The sequence below is a fragment of the Equus quagga genome, chromosome 8, assembly GCF_021613505.1.
Source record: "Equus quagga isolate Etosha38 chromosome 8, UCLA_HA_Equagga_1.0, whole genome shotgun sequence".
In the NCBI taxonomy this organism is placed as follows: Eukaryota; Metazoa; Chordata; class Mammalia; order Perissodactyla; family Equidae; genus Equus; species Equus quagga.
This window is the reverse complement of record NC_060274.1, coordinates 36,691,851-36,716,769: the sequence shown is the minus strand read 5'-3', so window position 1 is coordinate 36,716,769 and position 24,919 is coordinate 36,691,851. Positions and strand designations below refer to the sequence as shown.

Here is a 24,919-nt window from a genome sequence, read left to right as displayed (position 1 = left end):
AACTTCTGGAGCGTTTGATATACAGCCGCAGAAACCAAAATAGCTCTATATCTTTTACTTTTCTCTTTTGAAAAGTAATACATGCCCATGGCAAAAAATTCAAACAGAAGTCCTAACAGGTATTTACAGTGAAAAAAGCACATACCCGTGACTGAGCTCTCTGGTGGCACCACGGGTACTAGATTCCACACACCCTCTGAAGCGCACACACGTGTGTGTATGAGCGAGTATTTAACACACAGATGGCAGCAAACTGGAGACACGGTTCTGCACTGTGTTTTCACTGACTTTATGTAGAAGATCCTTCCACATCAGCACACTGAGCTCCATCTTCCTTTCTGGCTAAGGTCGCAGAGCCCTCGGTTACGGGACGCACCATAATCTACCCGAGTCCGTTACTGGACACTCGGCCACTTGCAGACTTTTGATTCTACAAACCATGCTTCAGTGACTACCACTGAAGAGACATTTATGCGAGGATGCATGATTCTTATCTGTATAACATATTTTTAAAACTTGAATTGTTGGGGTCACAATTTTGATAGAAAACTGTCAAACTGCCCTTGCAAGAACATACGAGTGTTCCTGTTTTTCTACACTCCTGTCAACAGTATAGTATGAACCTTGTTGCTTTTTTCCAATGTGACAGGTAAAAAAATCTATGTCATTATATTTTTCAATTGCACTTCCCTTTTTATAAGTGAGACTAACCCTCTTTTCAAGTTTAAAAGCGATTTGCATTTCTTTTCTGTGACACGCCTTTTGCGGTTTTTCACCTTTTTCCCTGGGTTGTTGGTCTGCCTCTCACTGTCCTGTGACAGCTCTGATAACGCAGACTACCACTGTCCCAGGGCCTCTGACGCCAGCAGAAGACACCACAGGACTGTCACAACAACAGCTTCATAGCTTGGACGGTTCCTGTCCGCCTCTCCTCCCCACCCCCCTAAGCTGGAGCAGAGTTTAGTGTGTGTTCCACAAGCTGCTCAAGACATCAAACAGGAAGAAACAAAGGATATATATGCTGTGACAAAGTTCAATGTTGCCTTTCAAAACTTTCCAACACAACGAACCTTCAAACATTTTCATTAGTACTTTAAAAAACGTTTGCCATAACTTTAGAGGAAACTGCTATACTGAGTACAAATCTTGTAGCATTCATATCGTTCAGGTACCTTGGACTTAGAGGAATCTGGCCATGTGACTAAAAAAAAAATTAATCAGCTTAAGATAGTAATGACACTGTCTTAAGACCTACAGTGAATGAATAGAAAAAATCTCTAATTTTTTTTTTAACCTAATGATTTCTGGATCAGAGTTATAAATCTACAGGCACAAGCAGACCAGGTCACTGAAACTTGAGGCCGCCTGGAGCAGTGTTGCTCAAAGTGCATTCCACCCATCCACCGTCTGCGCCCCCTGGGAGCTTGCTACAAACGCAAATTTTCAGGTCCCACCCTAGACCAAATGAATCAAAAACTCTGGGCGTAAGATCCAGGAATCTGTGTTTATCAGACTCCACAAGCAAGTCTTCTGCAGGTCAGACTCTGAGAGGCACTTCCTAGAGCCGATACTTGGGGCTGAAAAAGGGCCCACCTGGAGGCTCGAAGACTTGGCCTGAGCCCCAGGCAGCCTTCCCAAACCCTCGGGCGGGTGGGAGACGAAACGCCGGGGGAAGGCTCCTCCAAACCAGGTAAGGTGCTCCTCGCCTGGTCTCCGAAGCGCTGATCTGAAAACAGTGGGAAGACGGGAAGAGGGCAGAGGATTCCCTTTCCACCGAGGGAAAAGCAGAGGCTGGGGGGAGTGTGGTTGTGGGAATGGAGGTTTTAAAATCCTCTTATGTGCGGGCTCCTTCATTGTGGGAAGCACTTTCACTTTTGAGAACTTAAATGGGCTGGGCAGGTGTCAGGTTGGAGGACTTAAATTCCTCCTAAATTATCCAGCCAATCAGGATATGGAAAAAAAAGAGGCAGGATTCAGGTCAAGAGTCCTGTCAGTGCTAACAAAAAAAAAAGTGCATTGAGCGACGGCATCTCCTGTGTCACCGTCTCACTCAGGAACCTAGGGACACAGTCAAATGAGAAATTCCCAACACCCTGTACTAGAGCACGCGGGGCTGGTGGGATCAACACGCATGAATCTCTATCTGAGAGTCTCAGGATTTCGACAAGATGGCCGAAGGAGAGCCGAGTGCCGCCGGCCTCCTCACCTTGTCCACGTTGGCTCGCGTCTTAGCCGATGTCTCCACGTAGTTGACGTTCCACTGATCGGCTCTGGCCTTTGCCTCTTCCACAGAAACCTGCCTTTTATCTTCTAAGTCTGATTTGTTACCAACCAGCAGAAACGGAACATTCTCATCTTCTTTTACTCTTAAAATCTGCTCCCTGCATAACAGAAAATGAGAAAGAAACACTAACATTACCTCTAGATGCTAAAATAACAAATACCACCTGACATCAGCACTTATTTATAGGTTTCTACACAGTGACAATGAGCTCAGTCCTTACACGGTTGGAAAGAAGCAGCTTCCTCCCTGTTTCACATCATTCGAGCTACACGTCCACTTCACTGACGAAGGAAAAATACCCCGACGCAGAGTATAAACACGGCTGTACAGGCACGAAATCAGTGCCAAATGCAACTTCCCCCTAAGCAGTTTTCTTAAATTTTTTACATTAGAAGGGTTTTAGGTTTGTATAAAAGCTGTAGATAGTACAGAGTTCCCGTATACCCTGCACCCAGCTTCCCCCACTGTTAACATCTTTCGTTAGTGTGGGATGTTTATCACAACGAACGAATGAATACTGACACATCATTGTTAGCTAAAGTCCAAACTTTATTCAGATGTTCTTCCTCTTTCTGTTCCAGGGTCCCATCCAGGACACCACGTGACATTTCGTCATCATATCTCCTGAGAGTCCACGTGGCTGTGACAGTTCTCAGACCTTCCTTGTTTCTGATGACCTTGACAGTTTGAAGAGCGCTGGTCAGGTAATCTGTAGGACATCCCTCAATTGGGATTTGTCTGATGTTCTTCTCACAATTAAATTGGGGTCATGGGTTTTGGGAGGAGGCTCACAGAAGGAGAGAGTGCCATTTTTATCATATTATATCAAGAGTCCCACTAAATGTTACAGCCCCACACATGCCAGAAATATCTGAAGTCAGCTCTTGAGTAGAGATTTTGCATTTAGAGAAAAGTCATACAATGTGAAAGTGTCACCAGTAGTAAAGGCATCTTGACTCTGCCCCTCCTCCTCCAGTGACTGAGCAAAGTACTTCTTTGCCTCAGTTTCCTCATCTGTAAAATGGAGTGAACAATAATAGCCTTCTTATATGGCTGCTATGAGGATTAAGGATAAAGTGTTTAGAATTGTGCACATAGTAAATATGCACTAAATGTTAGCTGTTCTTCACGACTATTATTAATCTACTGGAGAAAGAAGTTCTCTTGTAAAATCAACAGACAAAAGAAATCTGTAAGACTAAGGTTTACTATCTTGCTATCTTACAGATGCCTCAGCTCTGAAGTTATTAAGAGATGTTGAAACTAGAGGAACATAAATATTTTAGACTATGAGAAAATGAGAAAATCGAAGGGACTATTAGAATGATAGATGAGCAAAGCACACTGATTTGCAGGGTTCTCAGAGGGAGGTTTGAGACTGCGTGTAAATCTCTGCGATGGCTTATTTTCAGATGAGTCTATTTTGTGCTTCTTAGACAACGTCTCCAGAATACCACCTCACCTTCATTCCTGCTAACACCTTACTGAGTGCTCACAATGTGCCAGGCACTGTTTTAAGTGTTTTACATACGTTATTTTAACCCTCATTCCTTACTACAGATAAGGAAACTGAGGCACAGAGAACTGACATAACTCATTCCGAGTCACAGTTAAGTAGAACTGAGATGTGAATGTGAGAAATCTAACTCGAGAGCACAGAACAACCTCGACACTAACTAGCATGGGGACTCCCCATAACGGAATATCTAAGGGAACAAACTGTCCAAGAAGGTTTCGTTCCCCCAACTTCTTCATCACGAGACCCCCCTACCTCCGAATGCAGTGAACACAAGGTGTCCACCGGGCGACAGGGTGAGGTTCTCCACGTTACATGACGTTTCCCCTGCATGGCAAAGTTACAGACTGACAGAGGGAAACTTTGTTCTTATGTCTAGCGATCGGATCAAACCCGTGGGAGAAGATGGGGTACAAGAAAGGTGGAAGGAAGGAGTGGATCATATAAAAACAATTTTACTTTTCTGGAAAAATGTATTCAATTAGTTGTTTCATTTGAGGGTTAAAATTGATACTAACAAAGTAACTAGTGGGGGTCAGCCCTGTGGCCGAGTGGTTAAGTTTGCGCACTCCGCTTTGGTGGCCCGGGGTTTCACCGGTTCTGATCCTGGGCGCGGACATGGCACCACTCATCAGGCCACGCTGAGTTGGTGTATCACATGTCACAACTAGAAGGACCCACAACTAAAATATACAACTATGTACCGGGGGGCTTTGGGGAGAGAAAGAAAAAGAATAAAGAAAAAAAAAAAAAGTAACAGTGATATTATAATGTGATGTCACAGAATAATTACATAATTTTAAAACAATGCCCTAAGTAAACATGCTTAATACATTAAAACAAATATACGGTAGGGAAAAGGGCTATATTAAAAAGGAAATTTACCATATTTAACATGAATTTCGTTTAACAACATGAAACGTGGTGGCCATATGTTGTTATAAAAGAGCCATGACTCGTTTAACGAGAGCCAGTGCAGCAGGGCTGTTGAAGGAAGAAGATGGAGGCAGAGCTCCTGGATTCCCACTCTCTGCCATCCCCAACTGCATGGCCAGGGGCAGGTCACGGAACCCCCCCGTGCTTCAGCTTCGTCATTTATCAATTTGGTACTTTTTTAAAAAAAATCACATTTAGGAAGAAGTCACTAACTGTGAGCATTATTTTATGCATCACTAAGAAAAAGTGCTGCCAATTTTAACTGTAAGATGTCATACTGTAAGACACAGCTCTGATTTTAAGAGATGACAAAATGTAAAACAATTTGTCTTCGAATCTATGAAATACGGTAGCATCTACCTCGTCTGTGTTAATGCTTAGAACAGTGTGTGGTATGTGTTAAGTACTGCGTGAGCATTAGGTGGTGGTGGTATTTGTCCTATTACTTCATTCCCCTGATTACTGATGCAGCAGCCCAGCAGCCAACAGTCCAACAGACTCAGTGCTTGCAGGAAGTTCTCTAGACCTGAATTGTTCATTTTTCTAACACGAATAAGCTATGGCCCACTCTACAGTCACTTCCACCCTTCACTGATTTGTACTGGCCTTAAACATCCTCTTGGAAAGCAGAAGTGTTCCTCGAGCCCGGACCTGGGTGACACGTGCTGAGCTGTACAGCACTGCCGAGTGCCCACGTGTTTCCTACCACTCACACGATCTCGCAAAAAGCTTGCCAACACTCACCGTTATTGCTATTAAATTTATGATGTATTTGTGAATAGGATTTTGGCCCATTGCAATCTTTTCCCAGTGCTGATAACAACAAATTTGCTGTTACTTTCTTAGCCTACTTCCTTTGTGATCAATAGCCTGAACTAAGATGTTAATAACAACTAACTTACCACTCAGTCTCACTAACCACCAGGAATGCCAGACTGACTCAGATGTTTGTGACCTCAGAACTTCTGGTCATACGTACGTATAGTCATTAATTTACTTCTTGATAAACACCTATTCAGCCACTCTGAGTCACATGCTTCAGGAAGACCAGTACTGAAATTGCAGTGTGATTAATGCTATCAGAAACATGACCATGGAAACTTGGACCTATTGGGTTCAGAAGTGAGAAGAAGATGTTCTTTAGAATTAATAAGTTGGTTTTATTAGCTACTTTCCTGGATGTCAGAGAAAGAGAATGCTGTCTATAGCCTTCAGATACGCTTTGCTAAATAAAATATTTCCCTTTAAACAGAGTTTTAGAGGCTATTATAGAATTTTAGAATAGGAAACTGGTCCAACTTCTTCATTTTTGACATAAGGAAAGTGACAACCAAAAAAGCTAAAAGAGTTTTCTAACACTTCTATCAAACATTTACTAATAAGCATGTCCTATATATTATACGGTAGCAACTGTGACAAGTACGAGCACTACGGATACTGAGGTGGATAAGAAGTGGGACTTGCTCTCAGGAATTTCTACCTTATCAGGAAAAGCACATATAAATCACGCTCAGTGTAAAAGTGTGGTAAGTGTGCTACTGGAGCTGGCGCAAGTACATTGCACACACAGAGGAGGAAAGCACGGAGTCTGCCTTGGTGAGGGGTGGACCAGGAAGACTGAAGAGGAGCTGACATTCGTGCTACACTTTGCAGGTTAGACCACATCGTCTAACAGGGAGTGCCTACTGTAACCATTCAGACTTTCTCAAAATGCCTTTCCTACTGCTGGTCAGGCACAAGAACCATCTTTATTGATGGGAGAGGCAACACATTGGATGTAAAACAGACGAGTAATGAATGATTCACTTATTTTCTGTAACAGCACGAGCCCCAGATTCTTTCTGTTGGCATAAAATACCTTATTCCCTCGAGATACCACTTTGGCTTTGGTGACTATGGTGACAAAATTTATTCCATCACCCAGAACAGGTCCTGCTACCTAATAAGCACTCAAAGATTTGCTGAATGAATGAATAAGCACTGACGTTTACGTAACTTCAACATGTCTCCCAGGATTACAAACCACCAGCATCTGCCGCCCTTTGCACTTTAGCACATACAAATCTCCTTCCTTAAAGAAACCAACAAACCTAATTTTACAAATAAATCTATATTTTAACAGTTTCTCAATGACATGCTTTTCTGCAAAGAATGTTCTCTTAGAATCCTTTAAGTTCTTGAGACTTTCAAGTGTATATAAAAAAGAATGCTTTGTATATAAGCTTGAGTTTTTCGCTTAACCACCTGGAATGACTTCTTTCCTCACTTGTGGAAATCCTTCCGGCTCATCCGTTTCCTGAAGACCTCCCAGCTTTTCTCCCCTCCTGGATCCCCTGTAATGGTCACTGTCCATGTCTCCTACTTTGTCACTGGCTTGCTCTTAGTTTCAAGCCTTATTCAACCAGGCTGTGTGAATCTTGAAAATACAGGGTACACATTACATGCCTCTTTCATGTCCCTGATACCAAAGCAAATAACAGAGAAATAAAAGAACATATCAAGAATATTTTTGATTATGCGTGTAGTATTTAAGAACGACTCAAGAACTTACGTGAGCCATATTTCTCTGACAAATGGAGAGAATCCCTCTCCTCCTCACCACAACCTCCCTGCTCAAACACAATGGTTTTGATTTTGCAAAAACTTTTTGATTAAGCAAACAGTAAATAAGATGTAAAAATACTGTGTAACACAACGTAGTGTGCCAATGTGTGGTATTATTTCTATTAAAAAACTTCAGTCCATGCTGTCAGGGCATCTATAATGTGAGGAGGATGCCAATGCGCCTGCTGAGCATCACAGAGGTGCTGAGAAACCAGTGACGAACAGAGAAAGACTTAAAATCTGGGTCAGAGCCACAGGTTGTGATCAAGTGTCAACTATCGTGGCAGCAGTAGTACACTACTCCAAATAGAAATGCTTCAGTAATGCACAGACTCTGGGTACTGAGGCTCCGATCCAGCTGGCACTGGGATGGCTAAGATGATGCAAGGTGTGCTGAGTATCTGAGTGTCAGCACACAGGGGACAGAGCTATCTACTGCCATCCAAGAGGGAATCCACACAATTAGACAGAGTGAAAGACCAGCACAGAAGAACCTCTAGTGGTCCCCTGGTCTCTGGGGAATAAAGGGTTATGCAGCATGTCGAAGCAGCAGCACGACTCCCTGACGCACCTGAAGTCAGCCGTGGCTGCGAAGGATTCCATTTCTGTGATGGAGAAGACGCAGAGGAAGCCCTCCCCGCTCCGGAAGTAGTTGTCTCTGATGGCCGCGTAGTCCTCCTGCCCGGCGGTGTCCAAGATGTCAATCTGCACCTCCTCGCCGTCCAGCACCACCTTCTTCCGATAGCTGTCCGCCTTGGTGGGCTCGTAGTCTTCCACAAACTGGGAGAGAGCAAGAACGCGGCCATTTTTAAATCATCTTTACTTTTCAAAACTTCCTACTTCAAAATACAGATTCAAATAAAGTCGCCAAAAGCGTACAGAGAAGTCCCCTGTACTACTCTTCAGGCAGTCCTCCCCAGTGGTAGAAACTACATTAATTTAAACTTTCATTTTGGGAAATTTAGCAGCTTCCTCATTGGCCAAAAGCGAGGGTTGAATTATTAGCTCTGGGGTGTCTACGACTTGAAAACTGTGCCTTTTTTCTTCCTTAAAACAGTATACCTGCAAAAACTGTTACACATACATTTTATTGAACGTACAAGAACTCCTTTCTACATGACTCTAAGCATAAATTTTCATGTCAGAATTGTGGAAAAAACTTGAAAGTCAGTCAATGTTTAGGTAAGCATTGAAAGTGCTGTTCAATTTTTTCTTTCTCCAAAATGAACCAAGTCAATGCAGTGGCTTATACTACTCAGTAAATGTTAAATCTTGAACTTTGAGATTTCTCCCCAAACTTCTGACTTTTTTTAAATAGTACAATTAAATAACTTTACATTGCCACTTCTATCTTGAATACCATAAATCTGACCTTGATATTTTTGCTCAGTGTATCATTGTTAGCATGTGTGTATGTATAACACATACATTTTGTGTCTTTTTTAAATTAGTTTCTAAAAGTATTTTCATTATCTGATATTTTCTTATATATGTGCTCAATGTCTATATCCCCCTCCTAGAATTTAACTCCTGGGAGCTGGGACCCTGACTCTCCTACTCATTACTGTATCTCCAAAGTGCAGGACAGCGCTGGGTACATGGTAGATGCTCAATAAATAATTATTTTTAAAAATAAACATGGTGTATCTGTAACTGTAAAAGCTACAGAACATTCTATGATATTTACATGCTAATATTTTATAAATATTTATGAATATTTATGATAAATATAAATATTCAGATATATCAGATAATATGAATATTAAATGAATAGTGCATATTTATGAATATTAAATGAAAGCTTAACAATTCATCAAATGTCAGGCATGTGAATATTCTTACTTTTGACCTCCTTATTGTCAAGAAAGGGACTGATTTAAGGATTAGTTTGGAAGAAGACTAGCCAGTAAAATCAATATGGAAATGAGTATGGAAAACAGAATTGAATAGATAAATGAGTAATATCATTTAAAGCACCATTTCATCTCCTCTTGCTACAAATTTTTTATCACACTCATCAACAGGACAACTGATGGATTTAAGAGTTTTGTGTGTGTGAAAGAAATGCTGATGAGCAGGCAACAGAAAGAGACATGGAGAGGTAAAAATCTGCAGTATTTTTTGTCAGAGACCAGGCTTAACACTTGGTTGCTCAACAGAGATCACTCCTCTTGGGCGGGTTGGTTAACCTCTCTGAGGTTCTGTTTGTTTTCTCCTGTGTAAAATGGGGATATCATCACCTACCATGCAGGACTGTTACTGAGGATTAAAAGAAAGAGTAACCATAAAACCATGCTCCTATTGGGAGGAAGAAGAATTGAGGAGAAATGCTTAAACTGGATTACCAACTCTTAAATCACTTAGACTTGCTAATAGTCCTCCAGGGAAAGAACATATTGCTGTAAATAGCCTGAGACCTTAACTCTGGGCAGTCAAGTCTAATATAATTATGTGCACACAAATCTGTATCCTGTCTAGTAATTATATTTAGGGACACAGTCTTTCCTTATTTAATGGGGACTGTGGCGACACGCCAAGCACACAATAACTGACTTTTTCACTGAAGTTATTAAAGGACATCTTATGTATGTTAACCTCAGGTCTCAAATAGGTAATATATCCACCAATTAGGTGCTATTAATTTAAGGTGGGAATCTCTACTAAACACTAAAAATAAAAAAGCCAAAGTTAGATTGCTCAAAAATAGGTACTGTTTCCAGTCTTGCTCTGTTTTTTAAAGCATAAGGTTTTTAAGAACCTTGAGTTCTTCCTTGCTAAATTGAATTATGTACAAATGTTGGCTCTAAATTTAAAAATGGAAAAAAAAAGATTATTAGCTTTCAAGGAATCCATCCAAAATAGCACCAAAACTAAGCTAGAGAAATACTCTCTGAAAGCCCAAACTTTGATATCCATCATCAAAATGGATAGCCATATCCAAAATCAGCACTTACCTCATCATACATGAACTGAAGAGTCAGGGCCGACTTGCCCACACCACCACTGCCCACCATGATGACTTTGTGTAAGGCCAAAGAATTCTGACCCTTGGGCTTATTTGCGGCCATCTTGTGTCACAGAGTTTTCACCAAAGGATTAAGAAGAATCTGAGAAGAATGAAAACATAAGTGATGTTCAGTACGTTCTTCTTCAGAATTCCAGTGTAGGAAAGAGATACGATGTCCTTAGGCTTCAAGATACTAGTTTTCATTCTTTGGTGATTTTAAACAGATGGCAAATGAGTGTGCTCCTTTCGAGGAAGAACCACTTATCAGAGAACATCATGGCAATAAAACAAGTATATGACTCAAGGGCATACCTCTTTTTTCTCTCTTTTTAATTGAAGTATAATTGACATACAATTTCCTAGAGTGTCAGGTGTATATCATAGTGATTTGATATTTGTATACATCACAAAATGATCACCATGGTAAGTTTGGTGACCGTGTGTCACCATACAAAGTTATTACAATGTTATTGACTGTATTTCTCATGCTGTTCACTACATTCCCATGACTTATTTATTTTATAACTGGAAGTTTGAGCAAAGGGCTGAGGACATTTTCTCTTATAAAAGTTAGTTTTCAGTAATGAGCTGTGACTACAAGTGAAAATTTCCCAGTGCAACCACATGCTGACAATAATGGAGTATTAGCTGTATCAGAATACAATCACGCAGATTATGAAAACAGGCTAAATCATCACTTTGTTTTCATATTAACCTATATTAGCAATAATCAAAGAGATGTTTTTTCTAATTCTAGTAATAAACAACTGACCAAAAGAAACACTGCCAATTAAAAGGTGTACTTACTGCCGGTTTACAAAAGAAACCTGATCCCAACAATCTGGGAGCAGAATTGTAAACAGAATCCAATACTGTATACCCCAGCTTCCAAACAGCATGTTACCCGACTGTGTGTGGATCCTGGGGTGGATGGCCATTCTAACTTCAACACCTGGATCTAGCGTGCCCTGACCTTCTTCAGAACGTGCCTTTGTTTACTACATTTACGTGCTCAGCGTGGAAACACCAGATTCCTCCAGAAGCTGTACTGGTGATGTCCACTAATGGCACCAGTTACCTTTGGCCCTGGTCCCAGGCCTTAGAAAAAGAGGTGGTGAGGTCACAACAAACAAGGAGTCTGTGTGGAAGCCCCAGCAAGGAGACTGTGTCACTAGAGGCTCGAAGGGGTTGCATCCCTCCTTCTCAGCATCTCTGACTCATTCCAGTCACAGTAAGGCTTCCCCAAGGTGCACAGGACCACATGCCATCCTGCCCACCTGTCAGTCTTGTGCAAACCTCCCACAGCGCAGCTGCATCAGACCCGCACTGGTCTCCTTCAGCGCGCTTCCCACGCTCTTCTCTGCCTTGGCCTTGGCCGTGCAGTTTCCTCCATTTGGCATCTTCTTCTCCTATCTGGCTAAATCCTCTCAGTTTTTGGGTCTCAGCCTTACCTGAAACTCTCAACCTGAACTAAGGCTCTCCCCTGCTTTGTGCTCTCACATAGGATCTGATTCTTTTCCTTCATAACCATTATCACAGTTGAAGTTGCCTGAGTGTGTTAATTATTTAATATGGGTCTTCTTCCCTATTACACCAGAAGCAACTCGAGTGCAGGGGCCATGTCTATCTGGTTTACTTTACACTTCATGTCACTAACCTGGCTTGGTAAAATCAGCCATTAGGTACCTATGTGTTGAATGCACAAAGAAACAAATGTTTGCAGTCTGACTTAACCTTGGGGGATGCCTTAGGCTGTACTGACATAAAGTAGCTGTTGCTATTAGAGATTCGATCACAAGTCTGGGAAGGACAGTCTGCCGTGGGTCTGTGCCTCACACACTGGCTGTACAGGCCACCCAAGAGCTGGGCACTGCCCAGGCCACACCCAGAAATCATGCCCATATGCCTGTTTGCCTAATACGGAAAAGTCTTCAGAAAGTAAAATCCAATACTCTCGCTATCCATTTAACAGCACGAACACGTTAAACTTCCTTTAAGACTGCTTGCAGTCAACATGGAGTGTAACTGAGGTCAGACCCTACATGCGATTTCTGATCCTGTTCTTATTTGATATCATAAACATTTTCGCAGAAGCAGCTTGGACTGTGAAGCGTATGGTAAAGAATCCACACTTGGAGGCTGGAAGTTCAATTCAACTTAATATCAAGGATTGAGTCCTTCTTTTTCCTGGGTACCAAGGAGATGATCGTTAGATTCTGAATGACTATCACTGCTCAGCAAGAGCGAAAATTAATAGTATACTTCAGATAAGTAACTAAAAGTCTGAAAGATACCAAGTCTAAGCAAGTTTATGAAGCATGCTGTTGCTGGTGTTCATAAATAAATCAGGAAATGGCTTCTTTCTCACTATTGTGATCCTTACTTGCCGGCAATTGTAATCATTTCACGGCTACATAACTACTGTTTTATTTTTAAAACAGTCAGCACCACATGAACTCAGGGTGTTACCAGATCAATTAATACCCTAAGAGCTGTGTGTGTGTGTTTTTAAAGCAAGACATTTAGCAGTTACACCGACTGGGTTAAAACACTCTTCCCTCCAGAACAGCTTGAAATGTAGTCAGTGACTTAGAAATGGAAAAGGCAGAGATTCCCAAAGACATTTTTCCAAACTGGAAACATTCCCTAATAAACATGGGCTGCACATCCATACTTCGAGGGGGCTATCCAGGAAAAGAGGCTCCCACCAAGGAGACACTCTTCTGCCCCCATTTAAAAAATTGGGCATTCCACAACTTAGCTCCCAATTCCTGGTCTAGATGTTGGACCTTCAGACACACACATACGTAAAGAAAATTCCGTCAGCACTCAGGACAATGAAGACAATAAGGGGCACTGAGATAGACAGTGGGGGGAGGGGCTCCTTTAGCAGGACGGCTGAGGATGACTCCTTTGGGGAGGCAGCATTAGGGCTGAGACTGGGATTTTATGAAGGAACCAGACAGCTCTGAGGGAAGAGCATTCCACACACAGGCAACAAGTACAGAGACCTAAGATGGGAGAGGGTCTGGCACCTTCTAGGGACCAAAGAAGGCCCGAGTGGGTAGAGCCTAGCGAGGAACAGGGAGTGTACAGAAGGTGAGACTGAGGCAGGAGAGGCCAAAGCACAAAAAGTATGGAAGGCCAGGAAAGGGGTCTGAATTTTAGTATAACTGTAATGGGAAGCCTCTGGAGAGTTTTTAAGCAGCATGGTGACATAATGCCATTTATGTGTTTGAAAAGATTCCCCTGGCTGGTGTGTGAAGAATGGACAGTTAGAGGTGCAACGGTTGAAAGGAGTCTATTCCACAGTCTATGAAGGGAGGACAGAGGCTTGGGCTACAGAGCAGCAGCACACATGGCAAGAATACCAGATCGCCCACTATAACCAGTACTGGTGTCACTACTAATACCACCCATCCCAGGGACAACAACAACAAAGCTTTACTGAGCACTCACGGAGCACCTATGCATATTAACTTAGTTGGGATCCACATTTCATGTTCGAACAATCCTATGAGGTATGTACTATCCTAACTTCATTTAAACAATGAGAAATCTGGCTCACAGAAATTGACTTGCTCAAGGCTGAGCCAGGACTCAAACTGAGGCAGCCCAGCTCTCCTAACCAACTACATGCTACTTGGGATACTTTTGGACAAACAGCTGACAGGACTCTCTGATCGACTGGATGGGAGAAAACCAGGGTAACTTTTAAAAAATATCTGAATGTGTGGTGGTCCCAATACCTACAATGGAGAGCGACGAGGAGGCAGGGGTCTGGGAAAGAACCCCTAAGCGCTGCCTGGGTGTTGGGTAACTGAGCAATGGGAGTTGCGGAAGAGGAAAGTGGATGTTCTCGTCTGGAGCTCTGGGGTGAGGGGAGAGATGGAGACAAAAATTTGAATGTCAGTTTACAGACGTATTTAAAGTCACAAAACTGGAGGGGCTCACTTGGAGATAAGATGGGGATGGACAAGAGAAGGCAGCAGAGGACAGATCCCCAGACAACTCAACAGTCTAGTTAAGGAGGAGGCGTGGCCACTTAGGAGGAAATCCAGTGACTGTACAGCCACAGAAGCTAGTTAACTGTCAAATCCTGCTGAAAGACCGAGATGAGACATGCTAAGAGACCAAGAGAGAACTGATTGCTAGATTTGGCAAGACGGAGGCTGCTAGCGATCTTGGGAAGACATCTCACCAGAGAGGTAGGAACCACAGCCTGGATGGGTGGGTCAAGGAGAACACAGGAGGTACAGAAAAGGACTTTTACTCTGAAGTCCAGTGGAGAAATGGGGCCACATATGGACAAGGCTTTTTGTTTGGTTGCTTTTTAGTTATTATGAAGGGGTGTTTATACAATAATCGTCTAACAGCAGAAATTAACGATGAAGAGAGGGCGCCTCCAGGAGTAGAGCAGAGGAGTTGAGACCAGGGCACACAGGAGTGAGGACATCTCTTTCTTCGTAATAGGAGGTAAGGTAACGCAAAGAACAGGGGTACAGGTGCAGGCTGCAGACAGATGGGCTATTGCTTATTTAACTGAATCTATATTTCCTCAATGAAGTACCATCACTCAGCAATTCAGTGAGGGAGCTGGAATTCAGAAGCAAGTCTGTCTAGATAGATCAACGGGACAGAATATACAGAACATACGGGAACATAGAGAACAGAAACAGATCCAAATACATACTATAGTTTAGTGTGTAATAAAGGTGGCATTTTAAATGGGGGGCCATGGAGGATAATTTAATAAATGCTATTGGGACAACTGGCCATCTGGGAAAAAATTAAGTTGGCTCCATTCTCCTCACACCAATATAAATTTTAAGTGGGTCAAACATTTAAATGATAAAATGAAATCATGAAAGCACTAGGAAAAAAAAAACTCACAAAAAATTGTTTTATAATTTTAGAATAAAAAAAGGCATAAAGTATTAAATAAAATTGAAGCCATAAAATAACTCTGATAAATTTTACTGCTCAAAACACTTTCTACAGGACACAATCACCTATAAGCAAAGTAAAAAGATAAAGACAAAACTGAGGAAAATATTTGCAATTCATGTCAAAGATAAGAGATAATTTCTCTCTATAAAAAGTTACTATAAACAAGATCAACAACCATAAGAAAATGGGCAAAAAATATGAATAGTCACAGAAAAGGAAATATAAATAGTTCTAATATGCTCAACCTTGCTGATAAGAGAAATACAAAAAATATTATATTGGGACACCACTGTGGTACCCATCAGATTGATAACACTATGTTTGCGATGGTCAGCAAACTACAGCCCCTGGTCTGCTTTATGTGTGGCCTGTGAGCTAAGAATGGTCTTCGGTCTCTTAAGGGTTGCAAACAAAACCAAGAAGCATATGCACCAGAGAACCCCGGGCCGCCGAAGCAGAATGTGTGCACTTAACAACTGTGCCACCTGGCCGGCCCCTAAATTGTTTATTTCTTGTACTCACTTGGCAAAATGTGAAATTAACTACCTTCTTGGCACTTTCTACAAACTAGGATTTGGAGGAATGAATCTGACCTTTAATTAAAATATAACTTCTCCATGTGTGTGCACAAATTCATGTTTTCCCCCGTCAAGTAATGTGATAGGGATCCTTGAATTTCAAATTGTTTGGTTTATTTGGTTCCTTCATTATTTTCTAACTTTTATGGTTCAATTTTTTAAAGTGATGTCCTACAATAATACTACAGAATCAATCTGGTTATGGGTGGGCTTCAAGTTTTCAACCTTACTGTTTTTTTCTGCTTCATCCAGAGACTAGACACCTACACCATGCTGGCAATGTTCATTTAAATTATGAACCACCTGATTTTTTTCTCCCTCCCTTCCTCTTCTTTCTCCCCCACCTTCAAAAAGCACATTGAGTGCCTACCTTGTTATGAAAGGCTCTGTTCTAGGTGCTGCGGACACGGCGCTGAACTCCAGAGGCCTAGGTCCCTGCCCTCATGTTTAGTTAATGGGTACCCATACTGTATTAGTTTCACGTTGCCTCTGTAAGAAATTATCACAAATTTATAGTGGCTTAAAACACCACAAATTTATCATCATCTAGTTCTGGTTGCCAGAAGTCCAAAATGAGCCTTAAGGGGCTAAAATCAAGGTGTCGGCAGGGTGGGTTCCCTCTGGAGGCTCTGGGGGAGAATCTGTGCCTTGCCTCTTCCACTCTACAGACTGGCTTTCCTTGGCCTCTGGCTGCATCCTTACAATCTGTGCTTCTGCAGTCTATTGCTTTCTCTGCTGTAGTCAAAGCTCCCTCTATCAGGAAAAAAAAAAAAAAAAAAAGATAGGGGCCGGCTCCGTGGCCGAGTGGTTAAGTTGGCGTGCTCCGCTGCGGCGGCCCAGGGTTCAGATCCTGGGCGTGGACATGGCACTGCTCGTCAGGCCACGTTCAGGCGGTGTCCCATGCGCCACAACTAGAAGGACCTGTAACTAAGATACACAACTATTTACTGGGGGGTTTGGGGACATAAAGCAGGAAAAAAAAAAAAAAGCTCCCTCTACCTCTCTCTTATGAGGACACTTGTGATTATATTCAAGGCCCACCAGGATAGTCCAGAATAATCTTCCCAACTCAAGATACTTAACTTCGCCGCACCTGCAAAGTCCCTTTCCACAGAAGGCAACAGTCACAGATTCTGGGGATCAGGACAAGAGGATCTGGTCAGAGACATCTCGTTCAGAGTACCACACACGGGAAGTGGGTAAAGGCACTTCAGAACACAAATCTCCAATCCAAATTCTAAATAAGCTCTCCATTTCAAACTTTAATAAGTTTTCTAACAATCAATCTAGTTCTCAATACCCAATAAGGAATACTTTACTAAGTAAGATTTCAAACACTCCTTGCCCACTAAAATAAAAAAAACAATGATTTTTATATTTCCAGTGTTCATTTTCTCTTTTTAGATTTTCACAATAAAGATGCTTATTATTAGGCTTTAGTCTAACAAAAATATTAGCTGGTAAAAGTCCTTGCTGAGAGATTCTTGTTAATAAAGAGATCAAAGGAAGTATTTCCCTCCTCACTAATCTGAAGAGTACGTTAGAGTCTTACCATTACTAAAGCTGAGTTCCTATCCAGTCAGCACAAACCATTACTCATCACAAGTAGGCAGAGGCCAAATCAGTGACTCCCTCGCAAAATGCAAGTATTTCACACAAACAACTCACACATGACACTCCCTGTGCACTTAAGAACATGTGCTCAATGCAAAAACCCAGGAATTCAGGATAAAATGAACAATTTTAGAAGAGTTAGAAGATACTCAACCAAGCAAACAAGATATACAATTTTATTTTGAAAGGGATTTAAAACTATTTAGGTTTATTACCAGGCACAGATAATATCACTGGTGTATTTTTCCAACTATTTAAAGAACAGATATTACCAATACTATTTCATGTTCTACAGCATAGACAAAGCTTCCTAATTCTTTTTAGAGAGCTGGTCTAACATTGATGCAAAGTCCCAAGAAAGAGACTAAAGGAAAGGTAGACGGACTGACCTATTGTGTGAATATGGTGTAAAAATTCTAAATAGAAAATATTACCAGATAGAATCCAGCACCGTAAAAGAATAAACCAGAATGACCAGGTGGAATTCAATCAGATATGCAAGAATAGCTTTATATTTTAGGACGTAAATATAATTCCATATTAACAGATGAGAAAAATCATATGATTATCTCTACAGGACCTGGAACGATATTTGATAAAATTTGAAGTTCACTGCTTACACAAACCCTTAATAAAGTAGAAATTTACTGGTGTTCCCTTTGTACAGAAACTGGCTATCTTAAAGCCAAAACCATAAAAATATCATCATGCTTAAGGATAAAATAAAAGCATTTCCATTAATGTCAGGAATAAGATAAGAATGCCCACTATCATCACTCTTACATGTTCTGGAAGTAGTATCTGAGGACATGAGAAAGAGAGATAAGAAGGCAAATGATCATTATTAACTGATAATATGACTACATACTTCGGCCAAAGGAATCAACTGAAAAATTGCCATAAACAAGAGATTTCAAAGGTAAATTGTTATATGATCAATGTATTAGATAAAAAATAAATTTCTTTTTAAAACAATCAGTTGGAATATACAATGGAGGAAAAGACACAATTTACAACAGCACTCACAAAGACCACAGAACTAAGAATAAAATTAATACAAACTGTATAAAATATACATGAAGACAATTTAATAACGATTCTCAGGTAACATAAAGGGCGACTTGAATAAATGAAGACAGATCTTGTTCTTGGGACGATACGATTGTATACTGGTAAAGGCACAAAACCCTAATAATAAAAAGATTATAAATTTTTAATATATAAAATTTCTTTATGATAAAAAAAAAAATGCCATGGAGTTAAAAGACAAAGGACCTGACTTAGGGGTCATCTGATCTCTCTCTCCGAGTTTTATTTACCCTTAAATTTGTGAAATAATTTCTGGTGCTGAAAATTGGCTTTAACCTTTTCTTTAAAGGTAGGCGGATTTATATACAATAAAATCCTCCTTTTAATGAGTTTTGATAAATGTACACAGTCATGTAAGCACATAATCAAGATACAGAACGACTTCCATCGCCCCTCAAGGTTTCCTCTTGCCCCTCTGTGGTCAGCCTCCTTCCACCACTCCACTCCCTCGAAGCCACCGAGCTGATTTTAATTCCTATTGTTTTGCCTTTTCCAGAATGTTATCTAAATGGATCATAATGTATGCAGCCTTCTGTGCCTGGTTTCTTTCACTTAACTAAGCCTTTTGAGATACATCCATGCATGCACCTTTTTTACTGTTAGATAGTATTCCATCTAACAGTATCCTGAATAAATATCCTGAATAAAACAGGATACGTAAAATGGCTAATACACATAGTAAGAATGGTCATGCAAACATTTAGGCATCTTTCTAGAAGTCCCTACCTCTATATGTAGCATATATTCAGCCCCCAGTCAGAGTAAAACTATTAGCAGCGGCACAAAGGCATAAAGTCCTCTCCCAAGCGAACCTGGGGTAATGGTGAGAGAGTTTCTCTTATTGATGTATTTATGAACTTGATATTGTCTACGAAAGCTTTGATAATTTAAAAAATGCAACCAGAAAAAATAGTTGAATTAACCATGCCTTAGTGATCCAAGCTAAAATGAATAGGGCATTTGGTTAACTGAGTACGACTTAGATCAAACCACCTATTAGAAGAAATATTGACAAAAAGTTTAACAGGAAACAGTCATTAGCAAACGAAATATTTTAAAAGAATCTAAGTATAGTCTGTCGTTTACACGGAGACATCTGTTAAATCCCACTTTTCAATATATGTTTTGTTATTAAATTAGCTCTTTCTATGCACAGTGGCTTCTCTGAGCTTTGGACTTGCTTTTTGGATTTCCTTTGTTTCCTTTTCCTATGCCCATATATTTGAGTCAACATATATTTACTGAGAGTCAGATACTGTGCTAGGCATTGGGAGGGGGTGGTGGGTGGGAACACAGATGAGCAAGCCAGAGTCCCTGATTTCAAGGATCTTCCAGTCAAGTACAGAGATGTGGGGCGAGAGGGTTATTAACTTGTAATACTCAAGTTTGTCTTCCACATCCATTTCCACTTAAGTCACACCTGCTTTTCTATGCTGTTGACTTCACAGCTGCAATTTTTAACGGCTATCTGCTATTTCTTCCTGTAGATGTAGAGCAGTTTACTTACCAAATACTACAACACATTACAGCTATTTAGAATTATTCACTATTATAATGGATGACCATCTATTTCTACATTTAAAATGCTTTTCATGAGGTAGGTTCTGAGAAATGGAAATGAATGAAAGGATTGTTTAAGGTTCATTAGGCATATTGTCCAAGTGATTTTCAAAAGTGCCACACAGCTATTTGCAGCATTCCTCTTAGCAATGGGTATTCTTTCAAAAAATCTGCTAATTATATACTGGGGGAAAAGATCTCATTATTTCTAATTACATCTTTATTACATGAAGAGGATGAACATTTTTCCCATGTATTAATTTATTTTGTGAATTAATTCATAGCCTTTATTAATCTGGCAATAGTATCTTGTATTACATTTTACATAATTGCATGTCACCATGGCAAGGCTTCCTTTCCTCTTACATCCCCCATCCACTGTAGCAGGTTTGCCCTGTTGCTGGGTGGCCCTGCCTCCCCTAACAGATCAGGAGAGGCAGCAGACTCTCTGGTCATTGGCATTTTCACGGACATGCTTCACGTCAGGGTTCAAGGCCAAAAAATAGGTTGACAGGTTGGATCTTTCTCCAAATATCAAAACAAGGAGAGTTTACCCTGGGTCACCCTTTCATTAGAACTCCTGGTCCTCCTTAGGCTGAGAGTTTAAAAAGAAAATTCTTTTGAAAGTAGATTTCTAAAACTAGCATGGGAACCAAGGCTGGTGCAAACTCTGTATGGGGTGGGTGTTGATGAGGATTTTAGGCTGCAGATGAGAAGGAGGCTCCCAGGAGTGGAATTTGCTTGCCCTTTGATGAGAGACATTTGCATTTGAGAAGGAAGTCTCCATCTGTGGGGGTTGTTTCTCTCTGCACCAGGAAGAAGGGGGGATGGCCTTATCTCTGGAAACTCTTAAGGGGGAAGGCAAGAACTTAAGTTGTTCACTGTCCGGCAACCTCATGTAACTGACCCCCCAACATCTTCCTTTGTCTTTAGCAGAAGATAATATTTAAGGTGGTGGCTTCTGCCATTTACTTAATCTGGTTTGATTCTTATCTAAAAGTTATAGGACTACCCAATAACCAGACCCTACCGGCACTGATACCATTTTAACAACTCTTTTTACATGTTCTTTCCTTTGTCTTGTAAAGAGATAACTCACATACCTATGCCTTAAATTTAGCCTTACTCTCCACCCATGTGCGCAGCAGCAGCGGCAGCACCAGCTCTGCCTGCCCATGGGTCCTGTCCCATGCTATTCCACACTATTCTCTAAATAAAAGAGCACTATTGCCAGAGCTTGAGAGTCCAAGAAATCTTTCTTTCGACTTCTCGGCTCACCAACCCCGCATCAGGTGTGTGGGTGGGCTTCCAGTTAGCTCTTAATAAATCTTCCTTTAATTAGTACCACGTCCTATTACCTCTTCTGCTCTCTGTTCCTACGGACTCGAGCCTGAAGTGTCTTCAGCACTCTGGGAGGGAAGAACACACTCTACTTACAGCTTCCCTCAGGGGTATGCTGGGTTCGTGCTTCCTCCACCCTAATTCATCCATCAACGCCATCTGTTTTCTGTCTTCTGGAACCTGGAAAGCCTCTGCTTTGCTGATGGTCACTCCATCTGTTCCCACTCCTAGTGCTGTTATGGATTTACAATTTCTGTCTGTAAATTTTTTTTTGTCTGTCATTTTACAGGGAGTTGGGGCTACAGAGGAGTAGGACACGTGAATTTAGTCTATTGGCTTTCACTGTAAATAAGTTTAAATTCTGAGCTGACTTGATTTGGAATCCCCAAATGTTTCAAATTTAGAAACTATGAAAATCTCAGTTAAAGACATCTAATTAATACTAGTCTGAGTTTTTTAAAGAATACAATTATTCAGTATCAGTTTTAAGAATAAATCAGTTTTCTGATATGGGTGACCAAAGAATCATAAAGAAAAAAACTATTAGGCAATATCTGGCATAAAAAGGAGACGGCAGGGCACAAAGGGGAGAGAGGAGAAAGGAGAGCCAGTGGTGTTCACCGCTACAGAGAAGGGTTGAAATGGTTTTTTTTTAATGTTTTCTTTACAGCACTGGGACAGGTAAGGTAAAATTAAAAATTTATAAGGCCAGATATTGATCAGTCATAGCCCTGCAAATTAAGTGCTGAAAATATTTTTACAAACCAGGAATTTAAAGCTAAAAATTAACTCTACAGCAAGAAAGGAAAATTCCTTTCGCCAACTAACAGCTCTTTTACAGACCACCTGCTGGGTGTCTACTTAGTGGAACTGTGGTTGAATAGACAATTCTTTTTAAGGAAATACAGGAAGCTGCTCAAAAAACAGAAAAAAAGAAAATATAAACTAGTAACCTCTGAAATTCTGACTTGCTATGCATGGTATCACAGATCCATCCAGTCAGGTTAACCTCTTGTTATGTACTATAAGATGCTTACTGTCTAGTATGTGACAAATAGAAATGGCAAGCAATGGGATATATTGGAGTATATGAGGAAGCCATTTGGTGTAAACCTAATTCGGCCTGACTTTGTTTTTCCAAAAGGGCCTGACATGGCCATCTAGGATGCACTGTATATCTGCTTTAACCATTTAGGATGGCAAGAACAAATGGCCTTAAGATAAAGGCGCAACTTCCCCCAGACAGCGGCATTTCCTTAAGGATAAGAATCTTTCCTCAGGCTAGGAACTGATTGCTGTGCTCACCTGTGACCACCCAGCTCAAGACAACAGACCTGCCACCCTGCTGTGTCCACCAAGACAGCAGACCTACCTGCTGTGTCCATCAATCACTGTGCCAACAGAGCAGTCTCGAGACTATCGTAAAAGGGACATTTCAATCATATATGAAACATCCTCTTTGGGGGTATATAACCACTCTGTACACCCCACTTCTTTGGTGCCCTTTCTTCCTTCGGGAAGAAAGGCCCTGGGCCATGGTCCTCACATTTTAGCTCAGAATAAACTCTCCCAAATTTTCATTTATAGATTGCTTATGGATTATTTTAGTCAACATAGGACATAGCAAATGTACAGGAAATATTGCTTTTGTTTTTTTCCTTGGTGAGGAAGATTAGCCCTGAGTCAACATCTATTGTCAATCTTCTTCTTTTTGCTTGAGTAAGACTGTCCCTGAGCTAACATCTATGCCAATCTTCCTCTATTTTGTATGTGGGACGCTGCCTCAGGATGGCTTGATTAGCAGTGCACAGGTCCACGCCCAGGATCTCACCCATGAACCCTGGGCCACTGAAGCACAGTGCACGAACTTTACTATGCCACTGGGCTGACCCTGGAAATACCAGTTTTTAATTAAAAACTTCTTCTGACACAATAAATGTAGGATCTGAACTTACGTTTAATGACAACTTGAGTATTATTAATGAAATTCTCCACTGCAAATTTGTTCGTCAGACTCATTTCCAAGGGCTATCTTGAATGCCGTTGATTACTCTTAATTTATCGTCAATGTTAATCACACCCCTCCCTACACACACACGCACACATGTGCGTACAGGACTTGAGCTCCTTCTTCCCTCCACAATTTTCATGATTATAAAAGTAACGTGTGCTCATCATATATAACTCGGAGAGTAAACGGCAGATGGGAAAAGTGACCTGTGTGGTCCTATCAGCCAGTGTGAATATTTTTGAATTTCTGTATTCTTCCAGAACTGTCTTATACAAAGCATTCAACCAATCATATGGCTCAAGAAGCTGGAAGAGGAATTCCAAGGAAAGCAAAAAAAAAAGCAGGTGATTATGAAAATCATAATACTTGGAGATAGGACAATAATACTGGAGGAAAATAAATATTATTTTCATTTAGTGTCTCATTCAGTATTTACTGTATGTCAGACATTTTCTCAACTAGTACTTGATAATCTCATGAAACTCTCCAAAGACATTTTAACTATTATCCACATTTTACAGGTAAGGAAATTGAGCCATACACAGCTTTTAAAAAATGCTCCACAATAAAATGGGCATAGAAGGAAAGTACCTTAACATGATAAAGGCCATATATGACAAACCCACAGCCAACGTTATACTCAACGGGGAAAAACTGAAAGCAATCCCTCTGAGAACAGGAACAAGACAAGGGTGCCCACTCTCGCCACTCTTATTCAACACAGTACTGGAGGTTTTGGCCAGAAAAATTAAGCAAGAAAAAGAAATAAAAGGAATCCAAATAGGCAATGAAGAAGTGAATCTTTGGCTGTTTGCAGATGACATGATTTTATACACAGAGAACCCTAAAAAATCCATCAGAAAGCTACTAGAAATAATCAACAATTACAGCAAAGTTGCAGGGTACAAAATCAACTTACAAAAATCAGCTGCATTTCTATACTCTAACAGACAAAGAACTCAGGAACACAATCCCATCCACAATCACAACAAAAACAATAAAATATCTTGGAATAAATTTAACCAAGGAAGTCAAAGACCTAAACAATGAAGACTATAAGATTTTCCTGAAAGAAACTGATGATGACGTAAAGAGAAAGACATTCTATGCACATGGATTGGAAGAATAACATAGTCAAAATGTCCATACCACCTAAAGCAATCTACAGATTCAATGCAATCCCAGTCAGAATCCCAATGACATTCTTCATGGAAATAGAACAAAGAATCCTAAAATTCATATGGGGCAACAAAAGAGCCCGAATTGAGCAATCTTGAGAAAAAAGAACAAAGCTGGAGGCATCACAATCTCTGACTTCAAAATATACTATACAAAGCTATAGTAATCAAAACAGCACGGTACTGGTACAAAAACAGGCACAGAGATCAATGGAACAGAATTGAAAGCCCAGAAATAAAACCACACAACT

At 40.7% G+C, this 24,919-nt stretch overlaps 1 protein-coding gene across 2 annotated transcripts in view; it reads right to left on the bottom strand.

The window, feature by feature from the left end:
* The window catches only part of RALA (RAS like proto-oncogene A), a 69,729-nt gene that overhangs the window by 5,778 nt on the left and 39,032 nt on the right, over positions 1 to 24,919 (bottom strand). For both annotated transcript variants that reach the window (XM_046670070.1, XM_046670069.1), the window contains 3 exons: positions 10,295 to 10,447; positions 7,912 to 8,120; positions 2,207 to 2,381 (listed from right to left, as the gene is read on the bottom strand). In XM_046670070.1, the coding sequence (XP_046526026.1) occupies positions 2,207 to 2,381; positions 7,912 to 8,120; positions 10,295 to 10,408 (498 nt within the window). In that variant the 5' untranslated portion in view covers positions 10,409 to 10,447. The remainder of the gene's footprint in view (positions 1 to 2,206; positions 2,382 to 7,911; positions 8,121 to 10,294; positions 10,448 to 24,919) is intronic.